At 36.9% G+C, this 22,633-nt stretch overlaps 3 protein-coding genes across 3 annotated transcripts; 1 reads left to right on the top strand and 2 right to left on the bottom strand.

Annotated features, from left to right (window-relative positions):
- The first annotated feature begins 1,735 nt into the window (after positions 1-1,735).
- On the top strand, positions 1,736-13,479 carry LOC139862204 (phosphatidylinositol-3-phosphatase myotubularin-1-like). Its single transcript, XM_071850768.1, has 19 exons — positions 1,736-1,865; positions 2,004-2,060; positions 3,183-3,254; positions 3,561-3,632; positions 4,097-4,154; positions 4,261-4,310; positions 4,398-4,687; positions 9,661-9,734; positions 9,824-9,887; positions 9,997-10,062; positions 10,336-10,435; positions 10,538-10,651; positions 10,992-11,161; positions 11,287-11,371; positions 11,461-11,688; positions 11,767-11,826; positions 12,242-12,306; positions 12,398-12,677; positions 12,775-13,479. The coding sequence occupies exons 1-19, from the start codon at positions 1,749-1,751 to the stop codon at positions 13,267-13,269; spliced, it is 2,517 nt and encodes an 838-aa protein (XP_071706869.1). The 5' UTR covers positions 1,736-1,748; the 3' UTR covers positions 13,270-13,479.
- Positions 13,480-13,715: 236 nt separating this feature from the next.
- On the bottom strand, positions 13,716-15,515 carry LOC139862046 (trihelix transcription factor ASIL2-like). The gene has a single exon (XM_071850594.1). The coding sequence runs from the start codon at positions 15,184-15,186 to the stop codon at positions 14,005-14,007; it is 1,182 nt and encodes a 393-aa protein (XP_071706695.1). The 5' UTR covers positions 15,187-15,515; the 3' UTR covers positions 13,716-14,004.
- Positions 15,516-17,910: 2,395 nt separating this feature from the next.
- On the bottom strand, positions 17,911-20,855 carry LOC139862350 (uncharacterized). Its single transcript, XM_071850941.1, has 2 exons — positions 20,534-20,855; positions 17,911-18,180 (listed from the first exon to the last, which is right to left on the bottom strand). Exons 1-2 carry the CDS (start codon positions 20,846-20,848, stop codon positions 18,052-18,054), a joined length of 444 nt encoding a protein of 147 aa, XP_071707042.1. The 5' UTR covers positions 20,849-20,855; the 3' UTR covers positions 17,911-18,051.
- Between the last annotated feature and the right edge of the window lie 1,778 nt (positions 20,856-22,633).

Here is a 22,633-nt window from a genome sequence, read left to right as displayed (position 1 = left end):
GAGACGCACGACAAAATGTCTCGTTTTCCTACCATGTTCGGTCTATGAAGGTTTGTTTTTTCTTGCTGAACTATCAATTTATATGCGGTTTAAGAAAAATTATGCGCAACTATGCACGTTGTTTTTTGCGCAGTTGTTCTTGGGATTTCTTCATCTGATCTTCTCATTCCCAGGTGAACTCAGGTCCTCTACGAGCATTCCATCGAACCCTAACAATTGATATTTTGTTTTGCTTAAGTCTTTTAACCTCACGATCCATTATTTCGACGGGTTCTTCGGTTTTTCGTACAGATGTCCACGCAGCTTATCGCATAGACATTTGCGAGATTTTCGCACACATGTCTGCGAAGCCATCTGCGAGATTGATTTTACGCACAGCTTTTCGCACATTTTTCCACGTAGTTGTTCTTCACACTGTTATTATCGTGATGCAATGGAGTGTTCAATGTGATACTTAATAAAGATATCATACCGAAGTGGGGACTTTATCGGGTTCGGTTAATTAGGGTTTTACTTGGGCTTGGGTCATGAGTTTTAAATCCTAATTTTTCTTCACCCTAGTTTTTTTTAAGGGGAAACTCTCTACACAAAAGACACCTTGTTAAGCACTTTATACGACCTTCTTCCATATGTTCTCATCACGCTCCGCCATTCCGAAAGGTTACTGGGCCGATCGTTAGGTCCAAAGTTGTATCCCACAGCTATGGTGCTGATAGATTCACTACTTCATCACCGTTTTCACCACGATCTTGCAGATACACTAGTACTCCAAATGATCTACTATCTCAAGAGTATCTATAATCGAGTTTTTACTATAGAGCTATTATACAAGTTTTTTTGCGAAGCCACCACTTGATTCCAATCATTAGCCGACACTTAGCCTTTGACCAACCCCGAGATCGTTGAATCTCTCGGTACATGGTTATTCACGGTGACACGCAGGAGAGTTAAACCTGCTAACCTCTAAAAAAATCCATTAGTATTGCACTCAAATGTATCTTTACTCTAGATGTGAAAATATGTTTGAATTATCAAGTGACGATGTTATAATAGATACATGGCTTTAACTTCGATCTTGATTGTGTGAGAAAAAAATTAGGAGATAACTCAAGAGTGTACATTTGAGTATAGAAACTTACATTCGCCGAAATAACCATATCTGGAAATACTTTATTCTTTTATATTTATGTTTGATTGATTTCACCAATCCTATAAAAAAAATACTCATGACCATGTAGGTTCACTCAGATGACTCCGAATAGCTTGCAAAGCTTTTAATCATTTTGATATTAGTCGACCTGTAAATCAAGTCGGATATCTCTGTAAAAACGAATGTGCAGTAGTTTGGGGAGGGTTATGCGACTACAATAGATTAGCGCATGTGTGGTTTAGTTTCCTGGGTGATCTCAAACAGACGTAAAAAATAAAAATAAAAAATGTCTTGCATACCCCTATGCTATAGTCAAAAAAATCAATATAACCAAAATCAAAAGCATTATTTAATGGTTTTTTACAAATATAAGGCTACAACATACCCGTTATATATATATGGCATAACAAAAGTGTTGTTAATTTTAACGTGCGTATTTAATTACCGTAAAATGAGCCGAGTGAAGAAATTAAAGCACGTAAATCGTAATCTCTCAATCCGGCCATCATCATATCACATGCATTCAATTCCGTCGTAAACAATTAACCACCGGAGTTTGGTTGTACATATATACGTGTATATATATATATATATATATATGGAGACACGGAGGAGATCGTCTTCTTCCGGTGAATTAGAGGAAACTCAAATAACTGAATCAGAAACCGTTGATACCATAATCGATTTTGAGGCCGTTGAGTCTGCAGATGTTGATGTAAATACTCACTTTCAATTTCTCAATGTCACAATTGTGTGTTTAAATTCATATGTGATTAGATTAGAATTAGATATAATAATGTGATTCTGTATGTATTTTGTGTATTTGATTTGTGGAGTTTATATATAGGAGGAGGCAGTTTCTCGAAGATCATCTGATTTTCTGTTGAAAGCTGAGCATGTTGTAGCTGAGGCAAGTTTCTTTTTCTTTTTCTTTTTTCTTTCCTTTTATACTTAATTTTTGAAAGTAGTACACCTAAATTTACAATTGAGGAAAGGAATGTGTGATTGTCATCATGTATACAACTTGAATCTTGGAACTTTATTATTATTTTTTTTTTAACAGCAGTACGGGATCACCTAGGGACACTTAACTACCCACACGTTCATCTCTCACAGTTGTATAACCCGCCCTCAACTGCTGTTCAGGAGGAAACCCGGCCCAATCCGAAGGAATGGGCGGTAAAAAAAAAAAAAAAAAAACCTCCCCCACTGCCCCCGCAACGCGATGTGCGAAAGGCACTCTTGGTCCCTAGGGTGGAATTCAAGGCAGCGTCCTGTTAATTTTCTGGGGCCTATTTGAAACATAAAAGTGGGCTCGTTAATAAACATGTAACTGCAATTTTTTAATGTTTACCTATAAATTGGTGATATCGATGTCGGAGTATTGGAGCCAAATGAAAAGTATTGGAGCGGAGTATTAGATAACGGAGTTTTCGACATAGATTATATATTTTATTTTTAAAATGTTTAAATTATTAGTCAAAAATGGACATATGTAAGTAAAATGAGCCCATGTATATATCATTAGGATATATTTTTTGTGCCCTTATAGATGTTGGCCCTGTGTGGCCGCATGCCTTGTACGCCCCAATATCCGGTCCTGATTCAAGGGTAAAGGGCAACCTTGTGTGGAATGTTGCATCACACGGGAGTCGAACTCTTGATATCTCGCTAAGAGACGAAAACCACTACCACATGAGCAAGTTTGAATATTGGAACCTAACCAAAGCTACATTTTTGTGTTAAAAAATTCAAACAACTCATGCTCTTTAATTTAAAAATACGATCCTAGATTGATATAAGAGCTAGATATTATTAGTTTTATGTTAACTTCTGTTTGAATGACTGTTAATTATAAAAAGTTTGTTATATAGAATGTTAAGTTGGAGGAAAAGTATACAACTAACAATATCTAACATCTGCTTCACTTTTACTCCTTATATGACTATAAGATCATATTTCGCTGAATGAGATGTGAATTGTTTAATATTTTTTAAACAAAATAATGTGGTTCTCATGAGTTTTTGTTCAGGGGTTTGCTGTTCTTGTTAACACCGATGAAGCAGGTACCGTGTTTGTCACCAATTTTCGTCTTCTTTTTTTGGTACGTCTTCCATCTATTGATATATATATCGGTAACCAGTAATCATATAATTATTGTTGGATCGATATAAAGTTGTTGTCACTCAAGTATATTGGTTACTCCTGCAACTAAATAGTTGATTTCTATCATATGGGCTGAACTAACAAATACATGCACAAGCTATTTGTATACATTAAGAACTTTTTTGATTACTGATTTGATTTTGAGTAATATAATTAATTCATCATACTTTTGGTATGATTCTAATCATTAATGTTATGTTAATTTATCCTATATCTGACAAAAAATTCGTCTGTATTTTTTTAGAGTGAAGAATCCAGGGATGTTGTCGCACTAGGAACAATACCATTGACTACCATTGAAAAGTTTAACAAGATCGTAAGTTTTGTTAATATGTTTTTACAAGTTCGTGTTGATATTAGCACTTGTGTTACTACTTTCAGGTTTATTTATCTAAAATATTCACGTACTTTTCGTTTTGTCCCAAATAGTGCTTACTCTCTTTTGTCTAGTGGATTGTCCTTTTAATGTTTTCTCATTTGAGTCATTGTAAAAGAACCTTTGCACACAATAAGAGTAAGTTTTTTCTATTCGGGACAAATTGAAAAGTACATTAATATCTTTCAAATAAACCTCTCTTTAAATCTTCAAATATGAAGGAATACTTTTGTGGCTTTAATTAATGTGGTATTTTTTGTAATTTATGGGTTATGTACTTATGTTACTTATGTTTTATATGTGTCTTAAATTTGTTCTTTCACAATATCATGATAATTTTCTTCTCCGAGTTTACTTTATAATGTTCTGACTATTTCCTTGTTATATAAATAATGAGAATGTAGGTGGTAAAGCAGCCGCCGTCGGAGAAGACTCCTACACGTAGGCTTCTTCAGGTCGTCGGTATGGTAGTTCATTTCTGTTATGTCATGTTAGTTAGGTAATATGTCATTATTTTGAATGAATCTAAAAAATTAATTAAACTTAGCAAGACAAGTTGGTTTTGCAGGCAAAGATATGAGAATCATCATATTTGCTTTTCGCCCTACGACTAAGCAGGTCAGATTAAGTCAACATTTGATCTATGATGACTGTGTTTATCCAGAAAATGATATTAATTAATACGACTCGCTTTGTAATTTACAGAGACGGGATGTGTTTAATGCGTTAGTAAGGTGGACAAAGCCTACATTACTTTGGGATTTCTATGCCTTTACTATTAGTCCTTCCAAAGACAGTAACACTAATCCGAAAGTGAGACTAATTAATGAATATTATCGGCTTCTTGGTATGGGGTCACTTCAGTCATCAATCGAAAGTATAGAAGATGGCTCGTTTAAATTATCTAATGATTGGTGGAGGATTAGTGATGTCAATGCAAACTATAACATGTGTACAACTTACCCATTCGCTTTACTCGTTCCAAAAGCAATCAGGTGACGTTATCTTTAATTCTTTATTTATATGCTTTCTTCTTTCATTTATTAATTCTCCACGGACAGCTTGTTGGAAACTAAACTTGATTTTGGGCTATGTGTTTTAGATTTAGGCTTGCAAGTATACAAATATTTTGGATCAAGATTATAGCCCATTATGTAGAAGCTTCTTGTAATATGTAGTAGTGAAAGTGTGTAGAATGTGTGTAGAATAATCTTGTAAAATATCTAGGTCTAGAAATACTAGGAAATATCTAGATAGTAGTAGATGATGGAGTGATCTAGACTACTCCATTGAGTAGTATAAATAGAGGGCTTCACCCTTCATTTGTAATCAAGCAAAGCAAGCAATAAGCAATAAAAGAAAAGCTTTCAAGATCAATCTAACTTCTAAAAATCATCAATCCACTCTTCCACAAATAATATACATAACCTCCTATTTCTAACAAATTGGTATCAAGAGCTTGGTTCGACAAGATGATGGCCAACAATGTCATCACATTTCCTCGCCTCACAAAGGATAATTATGATCGATGGAGCATCCAAATGAAGACCTTCCTAGGTGGACAAGACTTATGGGAGATTGTGGAGGAAGGCTATGAGGAACCTGCAGAAAAAGGTCCTCTCGGCAAGGAGAAAAAATTAATGAAGACGAACGATCAAAAGGCTCTTTCCATCATCCAACAAAGTGTAGATGATGGAGCTTTTGAGAAAATTGCAAGTGCAACCACCGCCAAGAAAGCATGGGAGATCTTGGAGAATTCTCACAAGGGAGTTGAAAAGGTGAAAAAGGTTCGACTACAAACACTACGAGGTGAGTTCGAATCCTTAAATAAGAAAGACTCAGAATCAATTTCTGATTATTTTACAAGAGTCTTGGCGGTTGTCAATCAATTAAAGAGGAATGGTGAAACTCTAAGTGATGTAAGAGTCATTGAGAAGATTCTTAGATCATTAGATTCAAAATTCGACTATATAGTCGTAGCCATCGAAGAATCTAAAGATCTAGAATCAATGACTATAGATGAACTCATGGGTTCACTACAAGCCCATGAAGAGAGGTTCAATAAGAAAAATAAGGAGCCTTTGGAGCAAGCTTTACAAGCAAAACTGTCTTTCAAGGAAGAGAGTAGTGAAAAGACTCTTCAACCGAGTCAACGAGGTCGTGGTCAAGTACGTGGCCGAGGACGAGGGCAAGGATATTCCAAACGTGGAGGTTATAGTTCTTATAAAAATGAAGAAAGAAGTCAAGATTTTCACCCGACAAGAGGTCGCGGGAGAGGCTACACAAGTAGAAGGCCAAGGTATGACAATTCTCAAACCAAATGCTATAATTGTCATAAATTTGGCCACTATGCCTCGGAATGCGAGAAGTCAAACAATTACGTGCAAGAAAGAGCAAATTTTGCACAAGAAGATACTGAAGCCGTGGAAAACACTTTGTTACTAGCATGCAAAGGTGAAGATAACGGAGAATCAAATTTGTGGTATCTCGACACAGGTGCAAGCAACCATATGTGCGGTGACAAAAACATGTTTGTGGAGTTAGACGAGGTAATAAGTGGAAATATCACCTTTGGAGATTCCTCAAAAGTCCCGGTTAAAGGCAAAGGTAAGATCCTCATCCGCTTGAAAAATGGAAGGCATCAATTTATCTCTAACGTGTATTATGTGCCTAATATGAAGACAAATATACTGAGTATTGGACAACTCTTAGATAAAGGCTATGATATTCACATGATAAATCGTAGTCTTTATTTGAGAGACCAAAAAGGAGGTTTGATTGCTAAGGTGCCAATGTCAACGAATAGGATGTTCTTGCTAAATATTCAACATGACATTCCACGATGTTTAAAAGCATGTTTCAAAGATAATTCTTGGCTTTGGCACATGAGATACGGGCACTTAAATTTTGGAGGCTTAAAATTATTATCAAGTAAAGGAATGGTGAAGGGTTTGCCTCCAATTAATCACCCGGATCAAATTTGTGAGGGATGTCTTCTAGGAAAGCACTTCCGAAACAGTTTTCCAACAGAGGCTTCTAGTAGAGCGAAGAAACCTCTAGAACTTATTCACACGGATGTGTGTGGACCCATAAGCCCACCGTCTTTTGGTAAAAATAGATATTTTCTTCTATTCATTGATGATTTTAGTCGAAAGACATGGGTCTATTTTCTAAAAGAAAAGTCGGAAGCTTTTGGAATGTTCAAGAAGTTTAAAGCGTTTGTGGAGAATCAAAGTGGTCTCACCATAAAGGCGATGAGATCCGATCGTGGAGGAGAGTTTACATCCAAGGAATTCAAGGAATTTTGCGACAACAATGGCTTACGACGTCCTCTAACTCTTCCATATTCACCTCAACAAAATGGTGTTGCGGAAAGAAAAAATAGGACCATTCTTGATATGGCCCGGAGTATGTTAAAGAGCAAAAGGATGCCTAAGGAGTTTTGGGCTGAGGCAGTGGACTGTGCGATCTATCTAGCAAATCGCTCGCCCACTAGAAGCGTCAAGAACAAAACGCCCATTGAAGCTTGGAGTGGAAGGAAGCCCGGCATCTTACACCTTCGAGTGTTCGGAAGTGTGGCATATGTTCATGTGCCAGATCAGAAGAGGACGAAGCTCGATGATAAAAGCGAGAAACTCATATTCGTGGGCTATGACTCAAGTTCGAAGGGTTACAAGTTATACAATCCCAAGACCGGTAAAGTAATCTCAAGTCGAGATGTGGTGTTCGATGAAGAAGCAACATGGGATTGGAATGTTCCCGAAGAGGAGAACTACGACTTTCTCCCTTATCCATTCGAGAGTACTGCAAGGAACGAAGAATATCTAGAAGTTCAAGAACCTTCTAGTACACCATCTCCGCACTCTCCACGTACTCCAACCACTACACCTAATGAAGTGACACCAACATCAGGAGGAGAATCAAGTAGGCTACAACATCACACAAGGAGCATTGAGGAGTTGTACGAGGTAACTCAACCTATGGAGGATCTAACATTGTTCAGCCTTCTTGCCGATTGTGAGCCAATAAGTTACGAAGATGCAGCAAAAATCCAAAAGTGGAAACGTTCCATGGACGAGGAGATTCAAGCAATCGAGAAGAATGATACGTGGGATCTTGCTACACTTCCAAAAGGGCATAAGGCTATTGGTGTAAAGTGGGTGTACAAGGCCAAGAAGAATTCCAAAGGTGAAGTTGAAAGATACAAGGCAAGGTTGGTGGCGAAGGGATATAGTCAACGAGCTGGCATAGACTATGAAGAAGTATTTGCTCCCGTCGCTCGTCTAGAAACTATAAGATTAATAATCTCACTTGCGGCTCAGCATAATTGGAAGATTTATCAAATGGATGTCAAATCCGCGTTCCTTAATGGCCACTTAGAAGAAGAAGTCTATATAGAACAACCTTTGGGATACATCGTGAAAGGCCAAGAGAATAAGGTGCTGAAATTGAAAAGGGCCTTATATGGGTTGAAGCAAGCGCCTCGAGCATGGAATAGCAGGATAGACAAGTATTTCCAACAGAATGGCTTTACAAAATGCCCACATGAGCATGCTCTCTATACCAAAGTAAGCAAGGAAGGAGATGTTATGATTGTGTGCCTATATGTGGATGACTTGATATTCACTGGCAGTAATCCCAAAATGTTTGAGGAGTTCAAGAAAGCAATGGTTCGGGAGTTCGAGATGACCGACATTGGACTTATGGCTTACTATCTTGGGATCGAGGTAAAACAAAAGAAAGAAGGAATATTCATATCCCAAGAAGGTTATGCGAATGAGGTGCTCAAGAAGTTTAAGATGAATGAATGCAAGTCAATGAACACACCGGTGGATTGCAATCTCAAATTGTCAAAAGATGATGAAGGATACTTGGTGGACCCAACACAATACAAGAGTTTGGTTGGAAGTCTGAGATACCTAACCTGCACGAGGCCAGATATTCTCTACGGAGTTGGACTAGTAAGTCGATACATGGAAGCACCTACAATAAATCACTTGAAGGCAGCCAAGAGGATACTTCGCTACATCAAAGGTACGATTGACTATGGCCTGTTTTATTCGCCTTCTAATCACTTCAAGCTAGTTGGATATAGTGATAGTGATTGGGCTGGAGACAAAGATGATCGTAAGAGTACGAGTGGTTTCGTGTTCTATATGGGAGATACGGCGTTCACATGGAGCTCGAAGAAGCAACCCATTGTGACTCTGTCAACGTGTGAAGCCGAGTTTGTTGCAGCAACATCGTGCACCTGTCATGCAATATGGCTCAGGAAGTTACTAAATGAGCTTAAGTTTTTTCAAAAGGAACCTACAGAGATATATGTGGATAACAAGTCTGCGATTGCTCTAGCAAAGAATCCAGTCTTCCATGATCGAAGCAAACACATCGATACAAAATACCATTACATAAGGGAGTGTGTTACAAATAAAGAGGTGCAGATAAAGTACGCGAAGTCACTTGACCAAGTTACTGATATTTTCACAAAGCCCCTAAAACACGAGACATTTCAGAGATTACGGAATATGCTCGGAGTGACGAAATCAAGTTTAAGGGGGGCTGTTGGAAACTAAACTTGATTTTGGGCTATGTGTTTTAGATTTGGGCTTGCAAGTATACAAATATTTTGGATCAAGATTATAGCCCATTATGTAGAAGCTTCTTGTAATATGTAGTAGTGAAAGTGTGTAGAATGTGTGTAGAATAATCTTGTCAAATATCTAGGTCTAGAAATACTAGGAAATATCTAGATAGTAGTAGATGATGGAGTGATCTAGACTACTCCATTGAGTAGTATAAATAGAGGGCTTCACCCCTCATTTGTAATCAAGCAAAGCAAGCAATAAGCAATAAAAGAAAAGCTTTCAAGATCAATCTAACTTCTAAAAATCATCAATTCACTCTTCCACAAATAATATACATAACCTCCTATTTCTAACACAGCTGACACTCGTGTTGATGATTTTAGTGATAAAGATCTGCTGAAAGCTTGTACATTTCGTGCCCGGTGTAGACTGCCTGTAATATCATGGTGTGATAGACGTAAGCACGGGAAATTTTGTTGTTAGTAATTAAACGACAGCATTATAAAGATGTGGTTTATGTTAACATTTATTTCATATGATATGTAGGAACCGGAGCTGTTCTTGCTCGGTCATCACAACCATTAGTTGGGCTCATGAGGAATATGAGGAGGCAAGTAATTTTCTAACTCCATATTTATGGATTTTGTAGCCAAAGAGAAGTTTTGTATCTTTAATTACATTTAATTTGGTCATAATTGTCTTATGATGACATAATGCAGCAATGCTGATGAAAATCTGGTTGGTGCTCTTTGTACCCAACTTCCTAGTGGAAAAGGAGGACAAAGGTAATCATCCTTCTACCCCAATTAGTTTTGGTATTAAGTTCTTTTAATGGTTGTTTTGGACTCGTGATTGTTTTAATTATACGCTATGATCCGTAAACCACCAAAATTAATATATGTACACCAATAAACAAGCATTATGATGTTGTACTGTACAACCTTTTAAAGCAGCTTTAGTGGTATATAGAAAAAAAAATTGTGGTGTAAAGATTAGTGCCCATTATACATATATAAGGTAATGAGATAGGATAATTTGATTAGTTTTTTTCTTTATAGGAAGTTATATATAGCAGATGCAAGACCCCGGAAAAATGCTTTAGCTAACGGAGCGATGGGTGGGGGTTCAGAGTCATCTTCGAATTATTTCCAGTGTGAGGTCTGTCAAAGATTTGACCTATAATAATGTGTTCTACTTCTACTCGCCTTATTTATGTTTTTCTTTTTACTTTTTCTAATATAAATATATATGTTAGTTTAGATTGTATTTTTGGGGATAGACAATATCCATGCTATGAGAGACAGTCTTGTTCGTCTCAGAGACTACTTGGATACTCATGGAAGCAAATCTTCGGATGGAATGTCGTCATATTTGGTAAGAACAATTAAGCTCTGAACCCCTAACATCATCTTTTTTATGCTTCCTTTCGGGCCCGAGTGATCCAACTCGCTATGCGAGCTGACTAATCTCGAGGCGATAATTCGCTTTGCGAGTTGCCAGGACTCATCATGTGAACCTTCATGGCCACAATGGGAAATTCGCTTTGCAAATAAATTTACACCTCCCTGTGGTTCGAACCTGAGACCTGCGGTTAGGTAATCCTATCGGCAGGCTAGGAACGCCACTACCCCTTGCAGTTAATAAGAGAAAAAAAAAAGGTGAACCGCAACATTATTTTTTAATGTGTTTTTAAGTTTGTAACGTACTCTGACAGAGAACTGGCGGATGGACATGGGGTGGAGGTAATCTGAGCAGTATGTCTGCTTCAGTATCAACACTCGGTGATAGTGGTTGGTTATCACATATTCAAAATGTTCTGGCTGGTTCTGCTTGGATCGCAGCTCGTGTTGCACTAGAATCAGCATCTATGCTTGTTCATTGCAGGTTAACTTAATATCTGATATCATATATATGCATTTCATATAATCTTATAGTTAAATGTGTTTTTATTTTTTAGGAAGTTTTTAAATTTGTAACAAATTTCAATGCTATGTGATTGTGTCTTACAGTGATGGATGGGATAGAACATCCCAGCTTGTTGCACTGGCAAGTTTATTACTTGATCCATATTATCGCACTATAAAAGGATTCCAGGTATAATTACTCATGCATAAATTACTAAAAATAATTAAATGATTATTTATTTATTTTTTTAGTATTTACTCTTTATGGTTTTTATGTAGGCTCTTGTTGAAAAAGATTGGCTTGCATTTGGCCATCCATTTTCAGACCGAGCAGGAATGCCGAATTTTTCAGGGAGTGGCAACACACCAGTAGAAATGTCGAGGCATTCTTCAAGTCCGAACATCTTATCATCTTCTTTGTTACAATCGTCGGTATCATTCTCATCTCAAGCTCCAGTATCCTCGAACACACAGCATTCAAACAATTACTCTCCGATATTTCTTCAGGTATTTCATTCAGTCAGCAGATAATAATGTGTTTATTAAGATTATGTTATTTATGTTAACATTAATTTGATCCGACAGTGGGTTGATTGTGTCTCGCAATTATTACGGATGTACCCTTTTGCATTTGAGTTTTCTTCGGTAAGTATTTCCTCTTTTTAGATTTACACACTCCCTCCATTCCAATAAGTCTCGTGGATATTTTTGTTAAATTTAAGATATGTATGAATAATGTCAGTTTTGCCCATATTTAAAGTAAGTTTGACTAAATTTATTTAAAATATGAGTGACCGGAAAGAATGAATAAGGTTAAATTGGGAAGTTTAATGATACTTAATAGTTATTTTTTGTAATTAGACAATTATATGGGGTCAGATATTAATTAATATTAAGGTAAACAGTTATTTTGAGACTAAGGGAGTGTTACTGTTACATATGAATTATTTGGGGGACAAATATATATAGTAAGGTAAACACTTATTTTAGGACGAAATGAGTATTACATATGATGATTATGTTATCGTGTATTGATTTATTGGGTGATGCACTGATGCAGGCTTTTTTGGTTGATTTTCTGGATTGTGTGCTCTCGTGTCGGTTTGGTAACTTCTTGTGCAACAGGTGCGCCTTCTAATATGCATCAATAATTTAGCTCCTACAACAATACTTTTTCTTCTTCCCTAACAATCTTTTATTTTTGATAATATTTTAGTGACAATGAAAGAGATAAAGCTTGTGTTTATGAGGTGACTGAATGCGTGTGGGAATATTTAGATGATATGCGTACATCGGAGGGGAGTTCTCACGTACACTACAACGTGTTTTACGATCCGTCTAAACATGATGGCCCACTTTTACCACCAGCTGCAGCTTTGGCTCCGACAATATGGCCCCAATTTCATCTTCGATGGTCTTGTCCTTCAGAAGCTGAATCTGGTCAGGTTGAAGATCAATGCAGAAGCATGATGGACAAGTACTCTGAACTGCAAAAGGTAATCAACACCATAGATTAATTATTTATTATGAAAAAGGCTAAACAATAAAATTTGTAAGTTGTCTTGTTTTATTTTATTATGTATTAATAAACAGGCCAAAGATTTGGCGGAGAGTAGTGTCAGAGAAATAACGAAAACAGTTGAGTCGTTGACTGCTGAACTAGTTAACGAGAGCCAGGTCAGCAACTCCGCTGTGGCATTGGCTAAAAAAGCAAATAGGGAGAATTGTAGCATAATACGAGCAATTGGATCACTCGGATGTAAAGTGCATGTTTCAGATACAGAAGATATTGAAAATCGTCCTGCTGAAAAGACGGATATGCCCTCTCCAAGAGAAAGAGATGACAGTGGAGATGAAAAGACTGATATGTCCGTTTCTATTGTGGTAACTGCAGATAATGCAGGTATTCATGAAAACGCGACTGACCGTATTTGTGAATCTTTGTGCCCACTTTGGGCACGAGATGAATGTTGTAGGTGGCCCGATGGAGGTTGTGCTCGACTTGGGAGCCAATTCATAGGCTTGAAAGCTAATTATGATGCGTTTGACAAGCTATGTATCCATGATAGTTACTTCCAACCCGAATGACAAAAAACCGCAAAACGCGCAACAGTCGGAGTTATATATGTATACACCACGTGAGATAGGCAAAAAGCTGCTCTGTGTTGGGTGGAAATTATCAAATTCTTTGAAGTGTATAGATCAAGTACATAGTAGACATTACATTTCTAGTTTTGGCGTACATATTGTTATGCATATTCGCTACATTGGTCTGTTATGACATGGTATGCTATATATTCTTAAGGTTATCTTATTTTCCAAACTGTGCAAATGATTTTGATTTTGCTGTTGTTAAAATTGTTGCCAGTTCATACACAAAACATCTGATTGATTTTGAATCTCAAAATACTCACAAATAAACATATATCAAAATCAAGAGTTCACATCATACTAACAAAAAAAACAGTAATGTATAGAATTTTAAAGAAAATACCTAATAACTGAATATATTAAGCACATAATTTTCCACAGGCTTCATAAGAACACCAATTACATTTTCAATCTAAGATAGTGAGAAAGTACAAATCTTGCTTAAGCATTGAATAATGTAACTCCAAATATTTGACATAGAAAGAAAACAGAGAACAACTATAATTAAAACAAGCAACTTCAAATTACATACATCTCTCTAAACAGGGTCATCATTAGTTCATTACCCCTTTTTAATTACTAACCCAATTGTTTCTGAATTCTAATGTTAATAAACACCTTAGTTTAATTATTACTATCATCAATATAATTAAATTATTGTTGTTTATTACTTCAGTGATTGCTATGATTATGATTTTGATGATGATTATTGCTCTTGTTACCAACATCACGTCTACTCTGCTTCAACTGTGACAACTCCATCTGTGTTTTCATGAAAAACTGCATCCTTTGCAATTCAAGCTCCTTTGCAAACTTCATGCTTTGTTTCTGCATCTCAACCATCTGCTGCAACTTCGCATTTTCAGCTTGTTCATACGCTTCACCAAATCTCATTATCGCCTTAGTCAATTCCCTAACAGAATCGCCCCAGTTCTTCTCTTTAGCCGCTCTCCCCTTATCCTTATCCTGCTGTCTTACGTTAGGCGGAACCGGAACCCTAATACGTTTCTGCTCATACGATCCCATTTCAGGCGAGTCAGGAGCCGCTTCTGGTTCAGATTCTGATGATTCTGAATATGCAGGAGGTGGACGCAGTCGCTTACGCTGCTGCAGCTGTTGTTGCTGCTGCAGCTGTAACTGTTTCTGCTGTTGTTCGTGTCGATATTGCTGCTGTAATTGCAGCAATTGAAGCTGCTTTTGTTGTTGTTGTTGCTGTTGCCGTTCCTGTTGTTGTTTTACCCGCAGGCTTTGAACAGGTGCAGGTCTTAAACCAACTGGAATCCCTACCGGAACATTTCGTAAAGGAGGAGTGTTTAACAATGCCGAACCGCTTTTTGCGTTAGCATTCGGTCCGATCAGGTGATCTAACTGATCATAAAACCTCCAGGAACTCGAACCACCACCAGCTGCAATTTTCGATTTCTCAAGCTTATATCTCTTCTTCACTGTATCGATCCGATTTTTACATTGAATATCAGTTTTAGGAACTTTTACATGATCCTTACGGCTACTTACAATATCCGCAACCTCTTGCCAGTGTTTCTGCTTCAAATTCCCCCTGCTTAGCTCCAAATAACGTTCTCCCCACGCATCAATCAAAATAGCGGTTGCACCTTCGCTCCAGCAATCCTCACGACCTCCTCCTCCTCCACCACCGCCGGCGGTGGTTCCGCCGTTACCGGAGATGGATCTAGATTGTTGAATCGGTAGCGCTAACGTCAACGTGTTTTGAGAAGGCGCGGCGGAGGCGACCGTGACCGAGATCCGGTTATTCGTATGAGGTGAATCTGGAGATCCAGATCTAGATCCTGATCCAGTAGACGGATGTGATTGATTCTCTTCGTTGTCTTCCATATCGTCACCTGACACCTAACGGATCTGATTAACGGCGATACAAAGGAATTGAAATTTAGAGAGAGAAGGACAAAAGCTTTTTGTAGAGAGAGAAAGGGAGAGGAGATTAGGGTTTTTAGAGAGAGGGGGTATTTGACCGGCGTTTTTTACGATAATATAGAAATATAAATTTATCGGTTGACGGAGATAAACGGAGAGAAGCGAGACGGAGAAGTCGGCCGTCAAGGAAAAGGATTGATAATGACACGTGGGATGTCATTGTGGTTAATTAGTTGAAACCCGACACACCGGACGTATTTGCCCAATTTGCCGGCTCCGGCTCGGCTCCCGCGCTTAGACCGCTTTGTTATTTTGATTTTAAACAATTTTTATTTATTTGCTATTCTTTCACGTTGCGTTATTTTTTTTTTTACTCTTTAAACCTAAGCATGTTAACTTTGGAAACTACATTCTTATCCTTCCTAACAAAGTGTATATGATAAACGGATAAAAATTTCCATCAGAGTTTTATTGTTAGACCGTACTTAACCCGGCGTGAAATTCTTCAGTCACATTACGTGGATTATTTTTGACAGATAGAAACTGATACAATGAGGCTAGGGATAGCAATGACGGAAAAAACTCGTGACTCGCGGGTACCCGTACCCGTGACGGGCGGGTATTTATGAAAAAATGTATCCGCGGACACGGGTAGAGTAAAATTTTGTACCCGTTGGCGGGTTGCGGGTATTTCATACCCGTCGCGGGTAAACACTGACCCGTGAATCTGTGATGTCCGTTTGAACTACTCGCGGGTATACTCGTTACCCGCGTACATATACTTAGTTGTATATTATATAATTTATTTATTTTTTAATTTATTTTTATAGTTATTCGCGGATAAAACCCGCGGGTATTGGGTATCCGTGACAAAATTATTTAAAGTGTACATTTAGTAAACCCACGGGTCGCTGGTACTGGCGGGTTGCGGGTACGGGTAGAAAAATTTACCCGTTGGCGGGTAAACGGGTACCCGCAGATAAAGAAAAATCTTGACGGGCGGGTCGCGTGTACTAAGGACCCGTGTCCGTCGCCGGCAAATGTCAACCCTAATGGGGCATATGTTAAATGCGTTAGTCACAACTGTGACTAACTTTGAACCAGGCATGAGCAATTTAAAGGACCAGTCAAAAGGAAATATTATTATATTTTTATTATTAATTTATTTCTCCCGCTCTATTTTCAATCAAATTTTATCACATCACTCCACAAATATTTGACACAAAAACTTAACCTTTTGAGTTAACAAATGTCAAAAATACTAACTTTGTCACATCAACAAAAAGTACACTATTCGCCTCTAACGTCACAGTCAGAGTTAATGGTGGTCTTATATTGTTTTCAAAGGGGCATGAGAACTCCAAAACTCACCCTCAAAAACTGATGTGACACGTGAGGTGTCAAAATTTGACACTCTTAACCCTTTTAAGGGGGTTACTATGAAAGTAAAAGGGCGTCAGTTAACTTTTCGGCGGAAAAAATAGACGTGAAGTTTTTTTATATCCACACATAAATTGATATGTAAAAAATCCGATTACTCGCTGATTAATCTCCGATTAATCATTTTTGAGAGCAATCCGTTTCGATTTTCAAAAATCCGTTTAATTAAACGTTCATCGTCAGTTGATGGGTCAAAATCGAATTTGATAATCAAAGTCGGTCAAACTAAAAAATAATTAACATTTTAACATGAATTTACACTAGAACTTATAGTTTTTGAGCAAAATGAATACTTTTAGACAGTTATGTTAAAATTTATTTTTATATTTATGGTTTTTTTCTATATTTACACGTATAATTTTCGAAATTTAATATTTAAATGTATACATTAATCCCCGATTAATCTCCGAATTAATGATTAATTAATCTTTCTAAAGTCCCGGCCGATTAATCCCCGAATAGCGAATTTTGCAACCATATTATATAGACTACAAACCAATTGCAAAACTAAAAGTCAAATTCAGGATCAATTTTTATGGTTATTATAGTTAGCTTATGATATAAATATTTTCTTTGTATTTTGATTTTAACAAAATCGAACATAATTAAAATTCGATTTATTATCGGTTTAATCTTGCTTCCATATATTTCATCGTGTCACCAAATTCTAACAAGTTTCTCGTAAAAAACCATCTTTTGACATGTAACCCAACCCGCTCTTCTGCCTCATCCTTTGAAAAGTTGTCATTGACAACACAAGAGGAGCTAAGACAAAAAGTTGTCATTGCCAACACAAGAGGAGCTAAGCTGCTAAGACACAGACCTACTTTGCATCAAGAAACTAGACTAATAACTTCTAAATCATCAAAACCATAGTGAAAGATTCCTGTGGGCAACTTTCATACACAGAAAAGTTATTAACAGCCACTGATCAACAACATATAAGAAACCTCACATGCCTTACTTAGAACTAACGGTAGGCCAACGAGCGGCTGGTTTCACATTCTATAACGCGACACATGTCTGCTACCTTAATGTTTGGTCTATTAATTTCAAGGTTTGGTCATTGGGTTTATTAAGACCACAACTGGTCACTTGAACCTAAGGATAGGGTGTTCCTAACAAGCCTAGTAAGACAACCAAATGTGTTCTAATTTATGTCATGTTCATGGTAGAGCCACTATTAATTTGCTAGGGATCTTCGCAAGTAGATATATTTGTAACATGTGTGTGAAAGAATGAAGGTAAGCGCAAAGTGATACATACAAGTGAAATTCTAACCCTGTATTCTCAACGTAATTATCAGGTTTAGACAAGATTAAGACAGAGTATGTGAATTATATGCCATATGTAAGAAGATTGAATATTAGCAACATTTCATAGGCACTACTTATCCTCATTAGCTGATGGCTCTGAAGATGGTGGGTCTTCATTTGATGGCTTTTTCCTTTCCCTGAGCTCATTCCATCGTCCCCAAGCCCACTTTAAGATGAAGAAACCTCCAATCGCGTAAACCTAGAAACAACCAGCACGGATGTTAGTTAGAAAACAAGCTCACGTGTTTTCTATTTTAGTGTTCTATTTAATCACATAAAAGAAAGATAAAAGAACGTCTAAAAAACCCATTTCCAGTCTTCGCTATGGTAAGGAGAAGGATGTTGCTAAAATATGAATTCGACATAAAATTAACTAATTTAGACACTATATATATAATCAATTAGGAAAATGCTAACATAATTGCTTTTGAAGTGAAGAATTGATCGACTTATCAGAGTGCGGCAAACTTACACAGCCTTGATGCTTGTTAGTTGGAACTTCAACCCACAACTTACAACTACTTGGTTGATGGGCCCCTTATATACATCTGGGTACCACTTTAACTTGTCACATAACTTCTTGGTTGATGGGGCTACTCATATACATTTGGGTACCGCTTTAACTTGTCACATAGTTTGACAAATATCAACCGACTAGTCATTAAATGTTTACTATGCCCCTCCATAAATTAAAAAAACTACACATAACCTGTGGAATAAATAGTATCGAAAACATTTTTTGACGGTTTACGAAGGGTAAAAACGAATATATGATTTGAATCATACAGCAGTAAGAAAACCACATTCAATATGGTATGTGCCAAAAGTTAACATCGTTACCAGCTCCACAGGGTAAAAACGAAGGGAGTAAGACAGTTGACTATGAGCACACAGTTGACTATAGGCACTTGCATTTCCTATATCGTTAGTTTATTGTAAAACACTCATCCAACTTTCAAAATAAGGTTGTCAATGCTACTTGCCACTTTTTAAATGAAGAATTGTGCACCCCATATACATCATAATAACATATTTGTACATATTGATGTGTCATAGAACATGCAAGAACTTACTGAGAGCACTTGAAATGACGTGAGCGTCTTTTTAAACTCTCCAAGTAGAGCAAGTAAATATAAGGCATAACATATTTGTACAAAATGTACTGTGCGTTAAAACATGAGAGAACTCGTTGAAAACACTTAGATAATGTTAGCTATATTTTTGACTCTCCAAGTAAAATAAATCAAACGGGATTTTTATGATTTAGCACAGAGCTCCCATCAAGTTTGGTTTTGAGTGTATCACAATATCACATCATACTATAACTGTTAAGAGTTATTTAATTCATGTCTAACGGAGGAAATGGAAGCAAAAGGAGTATACATAAAAAGGACCATGGTCCACTGTATATAACAAGTGCTGCATGTGACAATTACTAAGCCCAATTACTACGCCGCAGAAAATGGTCACAAGAAATAGTGTGTGCTACAAAAACACCCCTCCCTCTATCGCTAATGCTCCTACCCGGACTTGGTCCTCCAACATATAAATATGCTCTTAGGGAACATTGCTTTAGGCAAAGCTAAACTTTAACTGAAGTATCACCATCCACCTTAGGCCACTCCCTATCGTAACTAAACTATTCATCCTCTTAACCTTCCACATCAGCGCCACATCAACACCAATATCCTATAACTAACTCATAACTAAACACTCCCTATCATGGCTAAAACAATATTCCTCTTAATATACAACGTACAAGCAATAAAGCATCAAATCCAACAATAAAAAGCACTGGGACCCGCAATTCCTATAACTCTTCCGTTAAATCTATGGTGAAAGCGGGTAACTAACGCGGGTAACTAAGTGGTGCCTATGGTTAGTTACGGGTAATGAGCGGGTAATGAGCGGGTAATGGGCGGGTAACTAACCATAGGGGGTGGTCTTATTACCCCATCCAACCCTACACTTCTGGTACTTCGGTGCATCAAACTATCCTCTCTATATGTACATAATTATTAATTCACCTAGAAATTGGTATTGGTATCATAAACAAAATAAAACCTAGAGATCAAGAACACAAACACAATCGATTATACCCAAATTTCAGCCACACGTGCCTAATTTGATCCAAATTTCATTGTAACCACTTTCTGTTAAGCACATAATCTTTAACTATTTCACTCTCGGTCAACATACAGTCAAAATCCCTAAATTTTCTCCTATTACAGTTTATCAACAATAAACTACACTACACCACACATTTTCAGTTCAATCTAACCACCAACTAAATAACCAATAAACAACGAATTGAAACTATAACAAGCCTGTTTGTAAACAAAATGTACGAAAATCATAAAGAGTATTAATTAAGCAATTAAGATTATATTAAATCATAACCAGATTCGATCTCGAAAATGAGTTATATTGAGAACAATTTTAGATTAAATTAAGTCCTAGCTATTAAAACAAATTCAATCAATACAAATACAAAAATCGTAAGCATATGTACATCGAAATAAATAAATAAATAGATACAGAAATATATATACCTGCCAAAGAAGAACCGGATGCGTTTCTTTCTCTGCATCTTCAGATTCAAGCTTCAACGAATTAACGGTATTCGTACGGCCATCCGGATACGTAACTGTCGCCGTCTTCGAAACCTCCACCACTTCACCGTCACGAACCACCGCTTTCTTCTCCGTTTCAACTTTCACTACATCCTTCTTCACCGACGGCAGCTGCGGTAACGGTAAATTAGAGAGTACTTGAGTGAACTTCGAGAACAGTGAAGATAACGGATTCTGAAACTTGAACGAAACGTCGTTATTTTTGTGCACAGTCAAAGCTTTGTTCTCTGCCATTTCTGTGTTGGTGTAAACTACAATGGAAATTGCAAATTATAGTCAACTTAACTGGATCGCTAAAGCGCGTGGTGTTAATCCATAGTACAACGCGCGTGAGTTAGAAATTTGGGTCAAAACGGAGTGACTTGTTTAAAGTAGGTGTACAATGGGCTAAGTTATGGGCAGGTATTTAAATGGGCTTCCAGATTGCATAGATGTTAGCCGTTAGGTATCCTAAAACGACCGCACAAGTGTCTAGGTTTGGCCCAAGTGGGTTATTAGATAATTAGTTGTGGTAAATAAAATGTTGTAATATTGTAAAGTTGTTGGAAGAAATTACGTTGACGTGTCAGTAATATAACAATGGGGGCCTTTATGGTAACTGTTGTGGACAGGGATGGCAATGGATACCCGATCCAGTGGATATCCATCAGATTCACCCGATTATTCGTGGATATGGACGATCTAAATGGATATGGATATGGATATGGACGAAAAAATTTCATCCATTGATGAACCCGCTTCCACCCGAAATAACTATATATATAAATTTATCACTCAAATTAGTATCATTTATGTAGTGATATTTCATTAATTATATTCATATTCATCTTTCGTTATATTTTCTCTAAAAATATAACTTTATTCTTATATTTTATTTTGTTTAATTTAAATGTATTTATCGTACTTTGGTGGTTTAAATGTGATTCCATGTAACTAAAAGTAAGCAACTTACATGTCGATATCTTTACACATTTAATAGGCTATTTATTGAATATTTGTTATATAGATTAGTAAAAATGTGACTTTCGGTCGCATAAACTATTAAAAAATATTACTTTTGATCGTATATAATGAACCACCGCTTATAATTGTTAAAAATAATATAAATTTAAACGGATATGAATAATTATCCATTAACCCGCTTCACCCGACGGATATGGATATGGATGGATGAAAACTAAAAAAAAATAAATGGATATGGATATGGATACGGCCTCACCCGATCCATATCAGATCCATTGCCATCCCTAGTTGTGGTGTTGTGGATGATATGGTAAAATATAATTGGTGGTTGAATAAAAAGAAGATAACAAAGTTTAATATCTAATTATGGATCAATAAGAATCTAATATAACGTTTGTAAGAACTTGTGGTTTGCCCTCCACCTTTGCACAACACAACGGCTCTATAAATCCTAGACATGGCCACATGGGCGTTGTCATTGTTGCGTATAAAACGGAAGGCCCATTAGACCATTTGCAACGCAGCGTCACCCACCATCCGTCACCCAAGCTGGCAAGATTTAACACCCTCTGACGCCATTAACACAGCGTCAGAGGTGACGCGGCAGCGGCGTTAGTTGGTTATCTAACGGAGGAAGGAGATGGCGTCAGGGATTAATGGAAGCTTGCTATTGGTTGAACCCATTTGTTACTAATTTCACTTTTTTTTTTTTTTTGTTACTCAATTTTCTGGGGAAAAAAAGAAAAGTAGAAAATATGAAGAAGAAGAAGAAGTGGCTGCACAGATGAGGAAGAAGCTGCTTTAGGTTAAAGCATTTGGTTTTAACTTCTCTTTTATTTGGGCTTGTAAATTTTTTTTGGGTTGAACCCATTTGAGTTAAAAGGGCCGAACTCATTTATTTAAATCATATATTTTTTTTAATTATTTAACAAATAGTACTCCGTATCATTTAGTCTTTTTTATATATTATGTGTATATTTTATTTTATGTAATATATAATATGTATATTTTATTTTATGTAATGGTTAAATTTTATGTAATGGTTAATTTTTATAT

Source organism: Rutidosis leptorrhynchoides, chromosome 8, assembly GCF_046630445.1.
Source record: "Rutidosis leptorrhynchoides isolate AG116_Rl617_1_P2 chromosome 8, CSIRO_AGI_Rlap_v1, whole genome shotgun sequence".
NCBI lineage: Eukaryota > Viridiplantae > Streptophyta > Magnoliopsida > Asterales > Asteraceae > Rutidosis > Rutidosis leptorrhynchoides.
Note: the sequence above shows the minus strand (reverse complement) of the source record. Positions and strands in the feature narration are given on the sequence as shown.